Raw genomic sequence first — 18,374 nt, 5'->3', positions numbered from 1 at the left:
GACAAAGACCCAACAGAATGTGGGTCATACAGACCCATCTCACTGCTGAATGGAAATGCCAAAATACTGGCCAAAATCCTAGCCAAAAGGCTAGAAGACTGTGTACCTGAGGTGGTCGCAGAGGACCAGACAGGCTTTGTCAAAGGTAGACAGCTTACCTCGAACATCAGGCGCTTGCTGAACGTGATAATGACCCCCTCCGGGGAGAGAACACCAGAGGTGATCGTCTCCCTAGATGCAAAAAAGGCCTTCGACAGAGTCGAATGGAAATACCTCAGAGGTACTGGAGCGGTTCAGGTTTGGGACAGGGTTCACCTCCTGAGTAAAGCTCCTATACAACGCTCCCATGGCGAGCGTACGGACCAACAATACCAACTCCCGATACTTCCAGCTGTACAGGGGCATCAGACAAGGAGGCCCACTGTCCTTTTGCTCAGAGCAGCAAAAAGCTGGAGGGGGATCCGAAGGGGAGGCAGAGAGCTCAGAGTCTCACTCTATGCAGATGACCTGCTCCTCTACATTTTGGACCCACAGAGCAGCATGGACGGAATCATCGCGCTCCTGAAAGAATTTGGCGCCTTCTCGGGCTACAAACTCAACATGAGCAAAAGCGAAACCTTCCCAGTACACCCACAAGTAGGGGTTTAGCACTAAAGGGACTGCCGTTTAAACAAGCCCGACACAAATTCCGCTACCTGGGGATCCAAATAGCCCATGACTGGAAAGGGATCCACAAATGGAACCTCACCAGCCTGACGGAGGAAGTAAAAAAGGACCTGCAAAGATGGAACGCACTCCCACTCTCCCTCGCGGGGAGAGTCCAAAAGATCAAAATGAACGTACTGCCCAGGTACCTCTCCCTATTCAGATCCATCCCGATCTACATCCCCAAGGCCTTTTTCAAAGCGCTGGACAAACTAATCATGGCGTTCGTATGGGGGGGGGGAATGCTAGGATCCCAAAGAAGGTCCTAGAAAAAAACAAAGTCCAGGGGGGGGTTAGCCCTCCCAAACCTACAATTCTATCACTGGGCGGCGACGGCCGAGCGAATAAGGGGATGGATCAAGGAGCCAGAAGCCGAGTGGGTGCGCGCGGAAGAGGCCTCCTGCAAGGCGACCTCCCTCCATGCCCTCGCCATGGCAGCACTCCCATCCCCACCCAAAAAACACCCCAGCAGCCCGGTGGTGATAGCCACCCTCCAATCCTGGAACCAACTACGGCAGCAATTTGGCCTGACCAAAATGTCGGACAAGCTCCCATCTGCAACAACCATAGGTTCACACCAGCACTGACTGACGCCACCTTCAAAAGGTGGGGGCAGGACGGAGGGACGCTGACAGTCAGGGACCTATACACGGACGGCAGGATCGCAACACTGGACGAACTGACAGAGAAATTCTAGCTAGCCGGGGGAACAAGCTAAGGTATCTACAGCTGAAAAACATCCTACGAAAGGAGACAAGGACGTATCCACAACCGCCACGACAGACACTATTGGAAGAACTACTGGACGCAAGCATGCTAGATAAAGAAAACTGTAGTGACATGTATGACCTACACTGTACTGGACGCAACAAGAAAGAAATGGGAGGAGGACCTGGGGATTGAGATAGAGTGGGGACTCTGGAGCGAAGCACTGCATAGGGTCAACTCCACCTCCACGTGCACAAGGCTCAGCCTGACGCAGCCAAAAGTGATACATAGAGCCCACTTAACAAGAACCTGTATGAGTAGGTTCTTTAAGGCAATGTCCAAAGTGATGGGGATGAGGATGGAGCCATGCCCGAAAGTGGCGGTCTTCGGGGTTTCGGACCAGCCAGATCTATTCCTGGGGAGGAGGGCAGACGCCCTTGCCTTTGCCTCCCTGATCGCCCGCTGTAGAATCCTGTTCGGCTGGCGGTCAGCAGCATCACCCAAAGCTGCAGACTGGCTGTCCGACCTCTCGGAATCTCTCCAAATGGAGAAAATCAAATTCACCATCCGAGGGTCAGACGACTGCTTCCACAGAACGTGGGAGCCATTCACGCAATTGTTCCGGGACCTGTTTGTGGCCAATGAACAAGCGGAAGAATAGCCAGGTAGCCAAGGATCAGGGGAAAGTCGCCAAAGCATGAGAGAGAGAGAGATAGACCGGGAGAGGGGAGTGGGGGGGGACAGCTAAACTAAGAGGTAAGAAAGGCGAATCACAAATGCTTATTTTCATATGGGGTTAAATGAAGTTAAATATACTGAGTAGGGTTTTTATCAATGGGAGTGTTTTTTTTAAATAGCAAATTCATCAAGAGACCAAATTTTATTTAATCTCAGCATAGGTTCGGAGGTCTGCCCATTGTAGACATTGGATGAATTGGTATGGAGGGTGTAAGGGAAAAGGGTAGTGTCTGGGGGGCATGTATTTGCATAAACTGGAAAAAGGAAATGAAGGGCTATGGGGAGAAAGGTGGAGGCGTGCATAGGTTGGCATGGAGGATATGTGGGGCCATGGGGATGGGTGGAGTGGCAAGAGGTAGCATGGGTTGACATCGATGGGGTATGGGGAGTCTGGAGTGGTATGGGGTTGTGAGAGTTGTGGGTGGATGGCTGTTGTTTGTTTCCTTAACTTTATGATATCTTTGACAAAGTGCCGAAGAACCCAGGCGACCTCCAATCTAGCCCACTATGACACCCAATTTTCACCTGCTCCCTCCGGACCAAAAATCAGAAGTTCCGGGAAACCTTTTCCAGTTTGGGTTTGCACAGCCGGGAATTGTCCCAACTCGGCACTCGCAGCCTAGGAGCAAAAACCCAAACCACTACTTTTTTTAAAAGCACAACACTTAAACATAACTCAATTGCAAATCCTTTATAAAGAGAAAAAGATTGAAAATCCCAAAAGGTGACCCATGAAACCTATTGTACATGCCTCTTCCCTTATGAATGTAAATAAGTTATTTTACTTTTCAAGAAGGGGTTACTTTCCCCAGTTGCCTAGGTACGGAGAAGGCCTCTAATTTGGCCAAGATAGGCCTTGAACTACATCAAGAAGCAATCATGGTAAAGTAGTTGAAGCGTCTGCAACCCAGCTGCCTGAGGATCGTTACAATTGCGACTGACAATTAAGTTGCCTGCTTATTAAAGACGTTGCATGGAATTTTGATGGCTAGCGTTTCAATTAACAATCTCTTCTAATAGCGACCAGCTGAACACAAGTAAACAAGCTGTTTCTGAGGATTTTGCGTGCTCCATAAAAGCAGGCTCGACTTTCACTGTTCACTTACTGCTATTCGTTGAAGAGTACTTTTAACACACATCAGATTTTCTAGTTACAAATTCACCACCATTCTATCAACATTTTTTCCCAGAAATTCTCTGAGGACTTAATTTAAAGAGAGTGAGTGCTGAACTACTTTACTTTACTGCTTGGTCATAGGTATTTCTAAGAGTCTAACTTGGTCTAAAGAAGAGAAGGGGACACGAGGCCAGGCAGAACAGCACCAGCTGCTGCAGGAAAGAGACAGGAGGATTTGGTGTACTGCGCTGGTAGAGCACATTCCTTTTCTTCTGGACCTCCTCCACCAGGGCCTCCAGAACCTCCGGATCCTGTGTGCCCCCTTCCTCAATTCCGGAGACACCCTGAAACAACAATTGTGCACCAGCCAGTGCATTCCACACTTTGTGGAAATGGGAATGCAAGCAGCATATAACCATTCTACGAAAATTGCTCCTAATCATGCTCGAGTGCAAATCATGTTTCAGTGCCTGCAGGCAAGTTTAAATATGGATATTCATCAATTTGATCCAAAACTGCAGGCCAAATACCAGGCTTTCAAACAGCCAAGTCTTATTAGTGCAGCACCCACTTAGGATCTGTTTTTACCCTTTCAACAGAATAAATTCCTGAACGTTTTGAACACGTTGCTTCAGCATACATTAATCCTGAAAAGGAGGCTACAAACACCTTTAAAACATTTAAATGGGGTACAGGAACAAAGCGGGGGTACAAATATACAGATCATCAAAAGTAGCAATGCAGGTTAATAAGGCCATTAAAAAACTAATGAGGCATTGGGGTTTATTTTTAGAGGGACAGAATTATAAAGCAGGAAGGATTTGTTAAATTTGTATAGAATCTTGGTTGGACAACACTTGGAGCACTGTGAACAATTCTGGCCTCTTTCTTGTATAAAGAAAAAAGAGAGTCCAAAAAATACTAGAATGATTCCAGAACTTAGAGGTGACACCTATCAGGCAAGATATCTGGTACTTTGTCTTTGCACAAGGTGATCAATATATGGAAGTAAACTCTGGAAGGAATAGTGGAGATGAAAATCCTGAAATAATTCCAGAAACATTAGTGAACAGAAGGTCTTTCTAGGTAAATAAACTAAGTTGGGCTAAATGGTCCCTCTCATCTGTATTCATACATGATCTGATTAGTCTTACCTGTATCATACTTACCACACTGTATCGGCAGGTGTAATGCAGTTTATACCACGTATTCAAGATATTTAAAAATTGTATGATTGAATAGCTGTCACCTTGCGCCAAATTAAGGTTTCTACTGAAAAGTTCCTTCTCGGACAGTGACACTGCAATTCTGGCATCTCTCTTTTTAATTTCGAACTGGATAAATTTGATTTCAGCTTGCAGCTCCTACAAAGGTCACACACAATTCACAAGGATTTTGAGAACTCCAGTACATTTTCAGAATGAAAAAGAAATCAAAATTTTTTTAAAGTGTATACTTTTAAAATCAAGCCTTAGAATACTGCAACTGCTTTTTTTTTTTTAAATCTCACCACTTCCACAGTTCTCCTTTCTTTCTAACATTAATCATTAGCTTCTTGTAGGAATTTCTTTTGCCAAGAACATATGAGGAAATATATGCATTTTGGAAATTGAAAAGGAGCTCCTTCAGGAATCAAAAAGGTCAAAAGGAGAATATTATTTTGGATCATCTCAACTCAGTTTGCAGTATGCAAATATCCTCCGCATAACATAGTCAGAATTAATTTAGCAATTGTAAACTGAAGCACAATAAGGACAGGTCATCTGGAAGGGTAAAAGACTACACTGAGTTCAGCTTACTGAATTTTGTTTTAGGCATATGGTTTACTAAGCTTACTGAGAGCTCTGCAAAGTACAAGGCCCAAATACATTAAATATTTTCTCAGATCTTACAAACAATGATTTCCGATTGTTTTGAGACCTACAACAGTTCCCTAAATAGCTTTAAAATATTTTTTTTTTTTATTGAAAAGGCCTTCGACAGAGTCGAATGCAAATACATCAGAGGTACTGGAGCAGTTCGGGCTTGGGACAGGATTCACCTCCTGGGTAAAACTCCTATACAACACTCCCATGGCGAGCGTACGGACAAACAACACCAACTCCCGATAGTTCCAGCTGCACAGGGGCACCAGACAAGGATGACCACTGTCCCCGATGCTGTTTGCTCTAGATCGAGCCACTAGCAATTGCGTTCAGAGCAACAAAAAGCTGGAGGGGAATCCAAAGGGGCAGCAGAGAGCAGAGTCTCACTCAATGCAGATGACTTGCTCCTCTACATTTCGGACCCACAAAGCGGCATGGACGGAATCATCGCGCTCCTGAAAGAGTTTGGCACCTTCTCGGGCTACAAACTCAACATGAGCAAAAGCGAGATCTTTCCGGAACACCCACAAGTACGTGGGGCAGCACTAACTAACGGGACTGCCGTTTAAACAAGCCCAACAAAAATTCCGCTACCTGGGGATCCAAATAGCCCATGACTGGAAAGGGATCCACAAATGGAACCTCACCAGTCTGACAGAGGAAGTAAAAAAGGACCTGCAAAGATGGAATGCACTCCCACTCTCCCTCACGGGGAGAGTCCAGACGATCAAAATGAACGTGCTGGCCAGGTACCTCTTCCTAGTCAGATCCATCCCGATCTACATCCCCAAGGCAACAAACATCCCGGGGGGGGCTCGCCCTCCCAAACCTACGATTCTATCACTGGGCGGCAACGGCCGAGGAATAAGGGGATGGATCAAGGAGCCAGAAGCCGAATGGGTGCACGCGGAGGAGGTCTCCTGCAGTGGGATCTCCCTCCGGGCCCTCGCCCCGGCAGCACTCCAATCCCCACCCAAAAAACACTCCAGCAGCCCGGTGGTCACACCCTCTAGTCCTGGAACCAACTACGGCAACAATTTGGCCTGACCAAAATGTCAGACAAAGTTCCCATCTGCAACAACCATAGGTTCACACCAGCGCTGACTGACACCACCTTCAAAAGGTGGGGACAGGATGGAGGGACACTGACAGTTAGGGACCTATACACGGACGGCAGGATCGCATCAATGGACAAACTGACAAGAGAAATTCCAGCTAGCCAGGGGGAACGAGCAAAGGTATCAGCAACTCAAAAACGTCCTACGAAAGGAGACAAAGACATACCCACAACCGCCACGACAGACATTACAGGAAGAGTTACTGGACGCAAGCATACTAGAGAAAGGAAACTGTAGCAACATGTATGACAAACTGGTAGAAGTGGCCGACACCGTACTGGACGCAACATGAATGAAATGGGAGGAGCAGCTGGGGATCGAAATAGGGTGGGGACTCTGGAGCGAAGCACTGCATCGGGTCAAGTCCACCTCCACGTACGCAAGGCTCAGCCTGACACAACTAAAAGTGGTACATAGAGCCCACTTACAAGAACCCGTATGAGTAGGTTCTTCCCGGAGGTGGAGGATAGATGTGAACGGTGCCAAGGAGGCCCGGCCAACCACGCCCACATGTTCTGGTCTTGCCCCAGACTTGTGGAGTACTGGACAGCCTTCTTCGAGGCAATGTCCAAAGTGGTGGGGGTGAGGGTGGAGCCATGCCCGAAAGTGGCGGCCTTCGGGGTTTCCGACCAGCCAGGTCTATTCCTGGGGAGGAGGGCAGATGCCCTTGCCTTTGCGCCCCTGATCGCCCGACGTAGAATCCTGTTCGGCTGGCGGTCAGCAGCACCACCCAAAGCTTTTTTAAAAATAAATTTAGAGTACCCAATTCATTTTTCCAATTAAGGGGCAATTTAGCATGTTCAATCTACCTACCTTGCACATCTTTGGGTTGTGGGGGCAAAACCCACACAAACACGGGGAGAACGTGCAAACTCCACACGGACAGTGACCCAGAGCCGGGATCAACCTGGGATCTCGGCGCCGTGAGACTGCAGTGCTACCACTGCGCCAATGAGCACCACCCAAAGCTGCAGACTGGCTGTCCGACCTCTCGGAATCTCTCCAAATGGAGAAAATCAAATTCGCCATCCGAGGGTCAGATGACGGCTTCCACAAAACGTGGGAGCCATTCACCCAATTGTTCCAGGACCTGTTTGTGGCCAACAAACAAGCAGAAGAAAAGCCAGGTTGCCAAGAACCAGGGGAAAGTAGCCAAAGCATGAGAGGGAGAGACAGACCGGGAGGGAGAGGGGTGGGGGGGGGGGGGGGGGGGCTAAATCTAAGAGGAAGGAAAGGCGAACCACGGGGGTTTGGGGGGGGGGGGGGGGGGGGGGGGGGGGGGGGAGGTCAAAACTGGAGTGAAAATGCCTATGCCTATTATTGCTAAACTTTTTTGATAAAGGAACCTCATGTCCCCAGAACCAACTCAAAGGCCAAGTTGGTCAAGGAACATTTTAACACCAAATGCTTGATCACCCTCCAGCGGTTGTGATGATAGGTAGGCTATCATCTGTACATAATATGAATAGTTCATCATCACTGTAAATTCTATGATCCATGATTTGCATGTGTATTATAAGTTATATGTTTTACTGCTTTAGTTCTACCATCCGACCAGCAGGTGGGGCGAGTACGGAGTCCCAGGACCTGGGATGCACCACGTGCTGCTTCAGAAGGTGTTTGTCAGGAGTCGATAGCAGTCGCGGTTTAAAGTAGCTCTGTTGTATCTTAGTGTAAGTTAGTGATAGATGTTTATTTCCAACTGTATTCATCTTAGACATTTTAGTTATTAGTTAATGCGGTGTTAGTAATAAATAGCTTTGTTAGGGCAGCATGGTGGCGCAGTGGTTAGCACTGCGGTCTCACAGTGCCGAGGTCCCAGGTTCGATCCTGGCTCTGGGTCACTGTCAATGTGGAGTTTGCACATTCTCCCCGTGTTTGTCCCCACAACCCAAAAGATGTGCAGGGTAGGTGGATTGGCCATGCTAAATTGCCCCTTAATTGGAAAAAATGAATTGGGCACTCTTAACTTGTTTTTTAAAAATAAATAACTATGTTAATAAAACAAAGTCTAATGTTCTTTGTTCACATCAGCCCAATCAAAAAACATTACAGCGGTATCAATTCAATCCTTCTGTCAGGGACCCTGAAGCGTCCATCTCAGCTTTCATAGCAAGGCTTCATCATCTTGCTGAGTACTGCGTGTTCGGAGTCGCACTTAGCAACATGCTGCACAAACTTTTAGTTTGTGGAATCCATAATCTCAACACCCAAAAAAACTCCTGGCTGAAACAACCATTTTGTTGGAAAAAGCAATCAAGAGCTCATAAAGTGTGCCGGAAAGCACGCCACTGAGCTCCAAAGCATGGCTGGAGGGGAAGACAATCAAGAATGGGGTAGTATGGCTGCGAGGTGTGCGGCAGGATCAACAGAGAACCAGACACAGTCCTTGGGATTTGATCAGAGTCAGAGGACCAGAAAACAAACAGGACGTCAACCGAAGAAAGAGGTGGATTGCGATCACTGTGTTTGGGTGGGTGGGGGGGGGGGGGGGGGGGGGGCATTCCCAGAGACTTGCCATTGTTGAGAGTTTGTGTGTTTCTTTTGTAATTGTAGAGGCCATAGTCAAACACATGAAAAAAAACAATAGCTGCAGCAGTCCACAATACCACTCAACAAAGTGGAGAGGTGCGCTGAGTAGGAGCATGCAATGCACCATTTGGAAGTATTCTAGGTAAGCAAAACAGTCCCCATTGAAATCATCCCAAGTGTGAATGGTAAACTCTTATATGAAAGTCAACACCGGAGCCTCAGTGACAGTTGTGGGAGAACAGACCTTCAAGTATATTCATGATGGAGCTCAAGCTTTAAATTTGAGCAGCACCACAACCAGGCTTTCCATTTAAACTGGAGAAACCTTGAAAATCCTTGGTGCCACAAACACACCTGTGGCTTACAAAAAGCAAGAGGCCCATCAGTCTCTGGTTGTCGTGGCAAAGCACAGATTCAGCCTAATGGGAAGGGACTGGTTACAGCAAATCAAACAATTGGCTGGAAAAAAAAATAATTTCCAGCAGTGCCCTTCAAGATGTTCTGCAAAGATACAAGGGTACTTTCCACAGCGAGTTGGCCAGATCAAAAGTGTGAAAGCCAAAATTTATGTCAATCCAGATTCGACACCCATGTTTTTTAGTCCCAGGCCAGTTTCCTCTGCCCTGCATCAGAGGATGAGCTCAAGCGATTAGACTGGTTCAGTTTTCCGAGTGGGCAACTCCCATAGTCCCCATCCTCAAGCCGGATCGATCCTTAAGGATCTATGGGGACTACAAATTAACCATCAAACAGGCTGCCCAGGTAGATAGATACCCGATACCCAAGGTTGAAGACCTCTATGCCCAAGCCGGCGGGAGGCCTTACCTACTCCAAATTAAACCTCAGCCGCAATTGGAATTGGAAGAAGAGTCCTCGAGGTTTGCCACGATAAGTACACACATGGGCCTATTTCAGTACACGAGGATGCCATGTGGCATAGCGTCAGCCTTCACTCTTTTCAGGTATTTTGAAGTACAGAGGGTCAGAGGCACCTAGGTGTGCATGTCCATAGATCTCTGAAGAGAGCAGGTAGATACGGTGGTTAAGGCAGCATATGGGATGTATGCCTTAATTAGCCAAGGGATAAAATATAAGAGCAGGAGGTTATGATGGGGATGTATAAAATGCTGGTTAGGCCATAGCTGGAGAACTATGGGCAGTTATGGTCGCCAGACAGGGTGCAGAGGAGATTCACCAGGATGTTGCCTGGGCTGGAGCATTTCAGCTATTAACAGAGACTGGATAGATTGGGGTCGTTTTCCTTGAGGCAGAGAAGACTGAGGGGCACCTGATTGAGGTGATAAAATTATGAGCGACATAGATAGGGTGGATAGGAAGGTACTTTTGTTCTTAGCAGAGGGGTCAATAATCAAGGGGCATAGATTTAAGATAAGGGGCAGGAGGTTTAGAGGGGATGTGAGGAAAAATGTTTTCACCCAGAGTGTGGTTGGAATCTGGAACTCACTGCCTGAAAGAGTCGTAGAGGCAGGAACCCTCACAACGTTTAAGATGAACACTAGAAATGCCATAGCATATAAGGTTACGGACGAGGTGCTGGAAAATGGGATTAGAGTGGATAGGTGCTTGATGGCTGGCACGGACATGATGGTCTGAAGGGTCTCTTTTCCATGCTGTGAAACTCTATGACTCTAATAGTTCAGTGGGAAAATCTACTGCTTAGAGACAAGTCCCTGGTTCACTGTTTTGTCTGTGCTATCTGAACCAGAATGTCAGTGAGGGTACTACAATTGATTTTTGCAATCTTGGGATGGAGGAGGGAGTAAAAAAAAAAAGATTCTCAATTCCAATTGTTCTCCACTAATCCCGGCATGTTCCTTTGCGCAACATTCAGATTGGAATTGGCGGAGACGCTTCTCCTAATTAAACAGCTACCTGTTAGACAAAAACAATCCTCGAAAGCTGCTGGCACTAGCAGAACCAGACTGCAATGAGTCATTGCCTTCAGTACAAACAGGAAGAAAGTAGAAAATGAAAGCTTTTATACAATAAGGAAACAGCATATATGTGATGTGAAAGTTAAAAAAAACACCAGAAGGTACAATTGACACTAAATGCATTAAACTGTTTTTCATATTTTGAACATAGTTGAAATAAAAATTGTGAAATAATAAGTACAATTGTAACTACCTTCATTTCTCTCACCATCTGCTCAGCCTCGTATGTAATTTTTGGTGGAATGCTTGCAGCTTTCTTAGCCTGCTCCCGTGTTAATATTTATAGTCAAGGAACATACCCTTTGCAGATAGTATTGAGACAAGAGTTTACTATCTGCAATTGTATCGTCACAAGTGTATCAAAAGAGAATAATTTATATGCAATCTTTGTTGTCAGTAATAAAACAAGAGATCTGTGCAATATCTACTGAACTGTTACATAATAAAATATTTTTTTTTAAAGGATATAGGAAACTGGTTTCTAGTTCCAATAGACAAACTTGCTGCTGAAGGTTCTTTATATACTCAGTTTCAATTGAAGACAATGGTTCTGATGCCCATGTTCTATGAGAGAAGTGTAGTTGTGAATGAGGGAACCAAGAATGGTGTATTACTTACTATACCACACAAAGAGCAAGTCAAAATGTGCAGTCAGGTCTACTGTACTCCTATCTGTTTTCGGACAAAGTTCCAGCACTAATAAACTGGGCTCACCTCCTGAGATACTTTTTCCTTTTTTTTGCTGGATCCCCATTATTTTGATATTGGAGTCAAGTATCTTTGTTGGAACCAGTGGAACCAGTTGGAACTCATCACATATATGAGAGAAGTGTAGTTGTGAATGAGGGAACCAAGAATGGTGTATTACTTACTATACCACACAAAGAGCAAGTCAAAATGTGCAGTCAGGTCTACTGTACTCCTATCTGTTTTCGGACAAAGTTCCAGCACTAATAAACTGGGCTCACCTCCTGAGATACTTTTTCCTTTTTTCAGTGGCTGAAATAACAGGTTCAAGCTAAAGCTTTGCAGAGAGGCAGACGCATTCAAATAAAAACTATAATATAAACCCCAAAACAATTTACTGAATGAACTGAATACTGTGAGATATAGAACTTGGACATTAGAAATTCCATTTATTGTGTCATGTGAGAGTACCTTTAAGAAATGGGTGTTTATTACTGCAGTGATGTCAGAGAGTGGGTGGAGCTGGGCTGTCTGTCAGCTTTTTACTTTCGTTTTAGGCTGTTTGCTGCAGGGTGTGTTTTAGTTTCGTTTTCAGAGCTGGATACCTGCAGTCACAGCCAGAAGGTGTATCAGAAACTGTAATCTCTCTGTAATCTAAAGAATGTAAATCGATCCTTTGGTGATTTAAAATTAATAACAGTAGTGACTTTAACCTGATGTGCTTCTGGTAAAAGGTGTTTTAAGTCTTATGGATGTTAAATGGAAAGCTTAAAGGATTACTGAGTGTTGTATTCTTTGGGGGTTTTATTTGAATTAATGGTTGCTAAGATGTTCACTGTATGTTTTAACAAGGTTAACTTGAGTTCATAGAATAAACATTGTTTTGCTTAAAAAAAATACCTTTCCATTTCTGCTGTACCACCCCTGTAGAGTGGGCCGTGTGCTCCCCATACCACAATCAGTTAAAAGTTGTGGGTCAGGTGAACTCCATGATACACTTTGGGGTTCTCTAAACCCTGTCCCATAACAAATTGGGGGCTCGAGGGGGATAAAAGTCTATCTATTGGATTGGCTTTGTGAACTTAAAGACAGTGAGGGGTGAGCATATTGTGGATGCTTGTCAGGTGTGGTATTTTAGTTTAAGTAGGGAGTGTGTTGTGGACAATGGCTCTTTCAGAGGCTCTGAAGTTTTTGGGGGTGGAGACGGTCACACGCAGTACCTTATGGACAGAGACTAAAAGCAGACCATTAGATTTGGCAAAAACGTTGCAGTGAACATTACCTGACAAAATGCGAAAAGATGAGGTAATCATGGCGGTGGCTAAGCATTTAAAGTTGCCTGGGATACAGTTTGACTTATTGGAAATGGCAAAAAATTCAGTTACAAATTAAACAAATGGAACATGAGAAAGAATTAAAGCAGCTTTTATACTGAAAGAGAAAGTGAGAGAGAGGAAAAAGAGAGAGAAGAAAGGAAAACAGAAAAAATAGCCGTAGCAGAACAAAAAGAAAGAGAAAGGGAGATACATATCAGGGAAAAAGATAAAGAGAGTTTGAACTTCAGAAAATGGCCAAGAAACATGACAGTCAGTTAAAATTGGCAGGCGTAAAGGGAAATGTACAGTTGGATGTCAGTGATGAGGATAGTGAGAAAGAGCGTCAAAGTTGAAGGCTTGGTGGAAATCTATTTAAATATGTCCAAGTATTGCCAAGGTTTTACGAGAAGGAGGTAGAAGCCTTTTTCATTTCATTTGAGAAGGTGGCTAAACAAATGAAATAGCCACAGGACATGTGGATATTACTGATTCAAACAAAGCTGGTAGGTTGGGCTAGTGAAGTGTTTGCATCACTACCGGAGGAGGTATCTGGGTCGTATGAGGAGGTGAAAAAATCCATCTTAGGTGCATGTGAACTAGTGCCTTAAGAAAAGAACCTGATCAAACATACATGGAGTTTGAAAGGATCAAACAGAGCAATTTTGATAGGTGGATAAGGGCTTTGAAAATAGACCAAACATATGAAGCTCTCAGAGAAATTATACTTTTGGAGAAGTTTAAAAATTCAATTCCTGATATAGTGAGAACTCATGTGGAAGAGCAGAGGGTTAGAACTGCGAGATAAGCAGCAGAATTGGCAGATGATCATGAATTAGTTTATAAATCAAAGCTTGGTTTCCGAAATTAGTTTCAGCCTGTGAGGGATAGAAACTGGGGACATGAGAAATACTCAAGTGGTAACGGTAAATGTGATCTGATGGGAGATAATAAGGAGAGTGTACCTCAGATTAAAACAGAAATCCAGGAGGGTGGAAAAGAAATTACAAATTTCAAACATTTTCACTGTAATAAACTAGGCCATGTAAAGTCACAGTGTTGGTGGTTGAAGAAAACCACTGGGAAGGCTGATGTGGTAAAACAGGATAAGACAGTGGGGTTTGTTAAAGTGGTAAAGGAAAGCCCAAGTGAAGCGAAGGAGGTGCAAAAGATTTGGCAGACTGATCAAGAGGTGATTTATAAGGTGCCAGATCTCTTTGAAGAATTTACTTGTGTGGGTAAAATTTACTCATGTGTATCAGGAGGAGCAGGTAAAGAAGTCACAATTTTAAGAGATACGGGAGCTAGTCAACATTTAATGGTAAGAGATGAGGAGTTAGGTAGTTTGGGAAGAATATTGCCAGAAAAGGTGGTAATATCTGGAATTCAGGGTGAGAGGAGGAGTGTTCCATTATATAAGGTAAGGTTGGAAAGTCCAGTGAAGAGTGGTGAAGTGGTGGTAGTAGGAGTAATAGAGAAACTATCGTGTCCAAGAATACAGTTTATCCTGGGTAATGGTATAGCTGGATCGCAGGTGAGAGTGATGCCTACTGTGGTTGATAAACCAGTGGAAAATCAGACAACTGAAGTGTTGTAGGACGAATATACTGGGATTTTTCCGGACTGTGTAGTAACAAGGTCGCAAAGTCACAGGTTAAGACAAGAGGAGAAATCAAAGAGTGAAGGTGAAGTTGAAGTGCAATTATCAGAAATGATTTTTGATCAGATGGTTGAAAAAGAACAAGAACAGGTGGAGGATGAGGTGGATATTTTTAGTTCAGGAAAATTGGTAGAGTTACAACAAAAATATATAGAAATAAAACGGATGTATCAGAAAGCATATACGGAAGAGGAATCTGAGTGTATACCAGAGTATTATTACCGTAAAAGTGAGGTCTTGATGAGAAAATGGAGACCTTTACATATGCAGGCGGATGAAAAGTGGGCAGAGGTTCATCAAGTAGTATTGCCGGTAGGGTATAGAAAGGAAGTGTTGCGAGTTGCACATGAGGTACCAGTGGGAGGTCATTTGGGAATAAGGAAAACTCAAGCTAAAATTCAAAAACATTCTTATTGGCCTGGACTACATAAAGATTTTGTCAATCATCTTTTGACTATAATGGACGTGTATACTAGGTTTCCAGAGGCCATTCCAGTACGTAATATTACAGCCAACAAGATTGTGGAGGAGTTACTTAAATTCTTTACTAGATATGGACTACCCACAGAAATACAATCGGATCAAGGATCGAATTTTACCTCAAGGTTATTCAAAGAAGTTATGGATAGCTTAGGAATAAAACAACTTAAATCAACTGCATACCATCCAGAGTCGCAGGGAGCGTTAGAAAGGTGGCATCATACATTAAAGACAATGTTGAGGGCTTGTCAAGATTATCCAGAGGATTGGGATAAAGGAATTCCAGTCGTACTGTTTGCAATTAGGGATACACCTGATGAGTCAACCAAATTTAGTTCTTTTGAACTAATATTTGGTCATGAGGTCAGAGGACCACTTAAATTGATTAAGGAAAAATTGGTGAGTGAGAAATCGGAAATTACATTATTGGATTACATGTCAAATTTTAGGGAACGATTAAATAGAGCAGGTGAATTGGCTAGACAACATTTAAAATGTTGCACAAAATGTGATGAAACGGGTAGCAGACAAGAAATCCAAAGTTCGTTGTTTTGCCAGTGGAGATAAGGTTTAGTTTTGTTACCAGTGGTAGGGGAACCTTTAAAAGCTAGGATAGAAGGAAAACTCACCGAGTGTAAGATGTGAATATGCTTAAAAGGTACTTTGAAAGGGAAGGAAAGAAAAAGGAGATTTGAATGATTCTAACTCAAAGTGACGAACCAAATCCAGATGACTGTGAATTTGACATACCTCAAATTAAATTGGAAAATGAGGATGTTCTTAAAAATTGGGATAAATTGTTGAGTTGCCTTCCAGAGGAAAACCGGAATGACCTGAAAGAGTTATTGATATCACGTGGGCAAGTTTGTAGAGATAAATTGGGAAGTACTAAAATGGCTATACAATCAAACAACATCCATATAGACTTAACCCTTTAAAATTGGCACAGGTTAACAAAGAGATTGTGAGTATGCTTAAATATGGCATAATTGAAGTGGGTTGCAGATGTTACCTAAACCAGATGGTACCCAACGGTTGTGTGTGGACTACAGAAAGGTTAATGCAGTTACAAGAATGAACTTTTATCCTATCCCACGTTTGGAAGATTGCATTGAAAAAGTGGGACAATCAGCATTTATTTCCAAACTGGATTTACTTAAAGGTTACTGGCAGGTACCTTTATCCGAAAGGGCGAAGGAGATTTCAGCTTTTGTGACTCCAGATGGTATATACCAATTCAAAATTATGCCATTTGGCATGAAAACGCCCCAGCCACATTTCACCGGTTAACTAACAAAGTTGTTTCAGGATTACCCAATTGTGTGGTATACATCGACGATCTGGTAATTTTCAGCCAGACATGGAAAGACCATTTGAAATATCTGATGGAGTTATTCGATCGACTTCAGGAGGCGGGTTTGGTGATAAACCTAGCCAAAAGTGAATTTGGAAAAGCCCAAGTCACATTCCTTGCCCATACAATCGCACAGGCTCGAATCGTCACACAGGATCTGAAACCAACAGTTATTGAGGGAGGAGTTTCCGATACCCTCAAGACGAAGGGAAACAATGCGATTTCTTGGCATGAGTGGATTTGTTTGAACATTGGTGAAAAGTTTTTGTAGCGTGATTGCTCCACTGACAGACTTGCTCAAGAAGCGTAACAAATTCCAGTGGACAGTGGAGTTTTAACAGGCATTTGACTGCCTGAAAGCTGTGATAACCAATGCTCCTTTGTTGGAGAATTACAAGGGACTCTGTGATCAGATTGAACTAAAGTATCTGACTTTAAAGAGAAATGCCGAGGCGTAGAGAAATGGCAGATCATGCAGAGACCTTCTTGTTCAAAGAGACTGTCAATCGAGAAGGATTCCAGTTGGAGGAAAAACAAAAAATGGACTACATTGTTGTACCTGTTTGCGTGTGGGTTTTTTTAAACGAGAAAGTATATTTACTGTGTGCATTTCTTAAAGGATAGTGAAAAGGTGAAAAATGAAACCATCTTGAAGTTGATGGGGTTTTTTTTCTTGGGGGAGGGGGGGGGGGAAGGTGTCATGTGAGAGTACCTTTAAGAAATGGGTGTTTATTACTGCAGTGATGTCAAAGAATGGGTGGGGCTGGGCTGTCTGTCAGCTTTTTACTTTTGTTTTAGGCTGTTTGCTGCGGGGTGTGTTTTACTTTCATTTTCAGATCTGGATAGCTGCAGTCACAGCCAGGAGGTGTATTGAGTCTCTCTCTGTAATCTAAAGAATGTAAATCGATCCTTTGGTGATTTAAAATTAATAACAGTAGTGACTTTAACCTGATGTGCTTCTGGTAAAAGGTGTTTTAAGTCTTATGAATGTTAAAAGGAAAGCTTGAAGGATAACTTAGTGTTGTATTCTTTGGGGGTTGTATTTGAATTCATGGTTGCTAAGATGTTCACTGTATGTTTTAAAAAGGTTAACTTGAGTTCATAGAATAAACATCGTTTTGCTTTAAAAAGTACTTTTCCATTTCTGCTGTACCACACCTGTAGAGTGGGCCATGTGCTCCCCATACCACAATCTATTAAAAGTTGTGGGTCAGGTGAACTCCATGATTACACTTTGGGGTTCTCGAAACCCTGGCCCATAACAAATGAAAGAAAAGAATGACAAACAAAAGTGGTCTTATTCATTCAGCTGACTCATTATATATTGTGGCAGCAAAATATTTGGAGTTCATAGCCTTTATAAAATGTTTTACAGACAGAATCTCTTTATAAATGCTTATATTCTACAAGTTACTACAATTCTCTATTGCATGTTGCTACTCAGTTATTTTGTATTCCACAGCTTATAATCTAAGCAACAGTACAATAAGGTGTTTGACAAAAATCACCCAGGACATATCCCGTTAGCTAAAGTGGTGAGAGATTTTGTTGTCTCTGAGGCTCACTATATGATCAAATATTGGGTGTTTATTGGACATTCCAGTCTGTAGTGTAAAGACTGATGTGAACACAGGAGGCCGAATTTTGATCTCCCAATGGAAATGCAATGTGGATCATAGTGGCACAGTGGTTAGCACTGCTGCCTCACAGTACCAAGGGCCAATTTTTTGCATGTTCTCCTCATGTCTGCGTAGGTTTCCTCCTGCAGTCCAAAGATGTGCAGGTTAGATGCATTGACCATGCTAAATTGCCCCTTAAGTGTCATATGATGGTTAGGTTAGGTAGGGTTAGGGGGATGGGAAGGGGGAGTTGCACTAGATAGAGTGCTCTTTCGAAGGGTTGGTGCATACTTGATGGGTTGAATGGTCTCCTGCACTGTAGGGATTCTATGGATGAAACGCTGAACTTAGTTATTTTTCTCTGCTGGAAAATCAATTTTCCTGTGCCTTCCTGACCCCACACCATTTACATGTGGTCTTTTTATGGGTCAGGAAGGCCTTGGGTGCAAAATAAAAAGCACCTGTTCAGGAGGTTGGGATCCCCATTGTAAGGACCAAAGAAAATTTCCCACCACATAATCTT

General features: G+C 43.6%; 1 protein-coding gene across 3 annotated transcripts in view; it reads right to left on the bottom strand.

The window, feature by feature from the left end:
- Window positions 1–18,374, bottom strand: part of LOC140385384 (uncharacterized) — a 101,846-nt gene that overhangs the window by 71,583 nt on the left and 11,889 nt on the right. For all 3 annotated transcript variants that reach the window (XM_072467498.1, XM_072467497.1, XM_072467496.1), the window contains 3 exons: window positions 11,207–11,302; window positions 10,932–11,010; window positions 4,518–4,632 (listed from right to left, as the gene is read on the bottom strand). In XM_072467498.1, coding sequence (XP_072323599.1) covers window positions 4,518–4,632; window positions 10,932–10,949 — 133 coding nt within the window. In that variant the 5' untranslated portion in view covers window positions 10,950–11,010; window positions 11,207–11,302. The remainder of the gene's footprint in view (window positions 1–4,517; window positions 4,633–10,931; window positions 11,011–11,206; window positions 11,303–18,374) is intronic.

Source organism: Scyliorhinus torazame, chromosome 11 (genome assembly GCF_047496885.1).
Source record: "Scyliorhinus torazame isolate Kashiwa2021f chromosome 11, sScyTor2.1, whole genome shotgun sequence".
Lineage (NCBI taxonomy): Eukaryota > Metazoa > Chordata > Chondrichthyes > Carcharhiniformes > Scyliorhinidae > Scyliorhinus > Scyliorhinus torazame.
The sequence above is the reverse complement of the archived record's forward strand: the minus strand, read 5'-3'. Positions and strand labels throughout refer to the sequence as shown.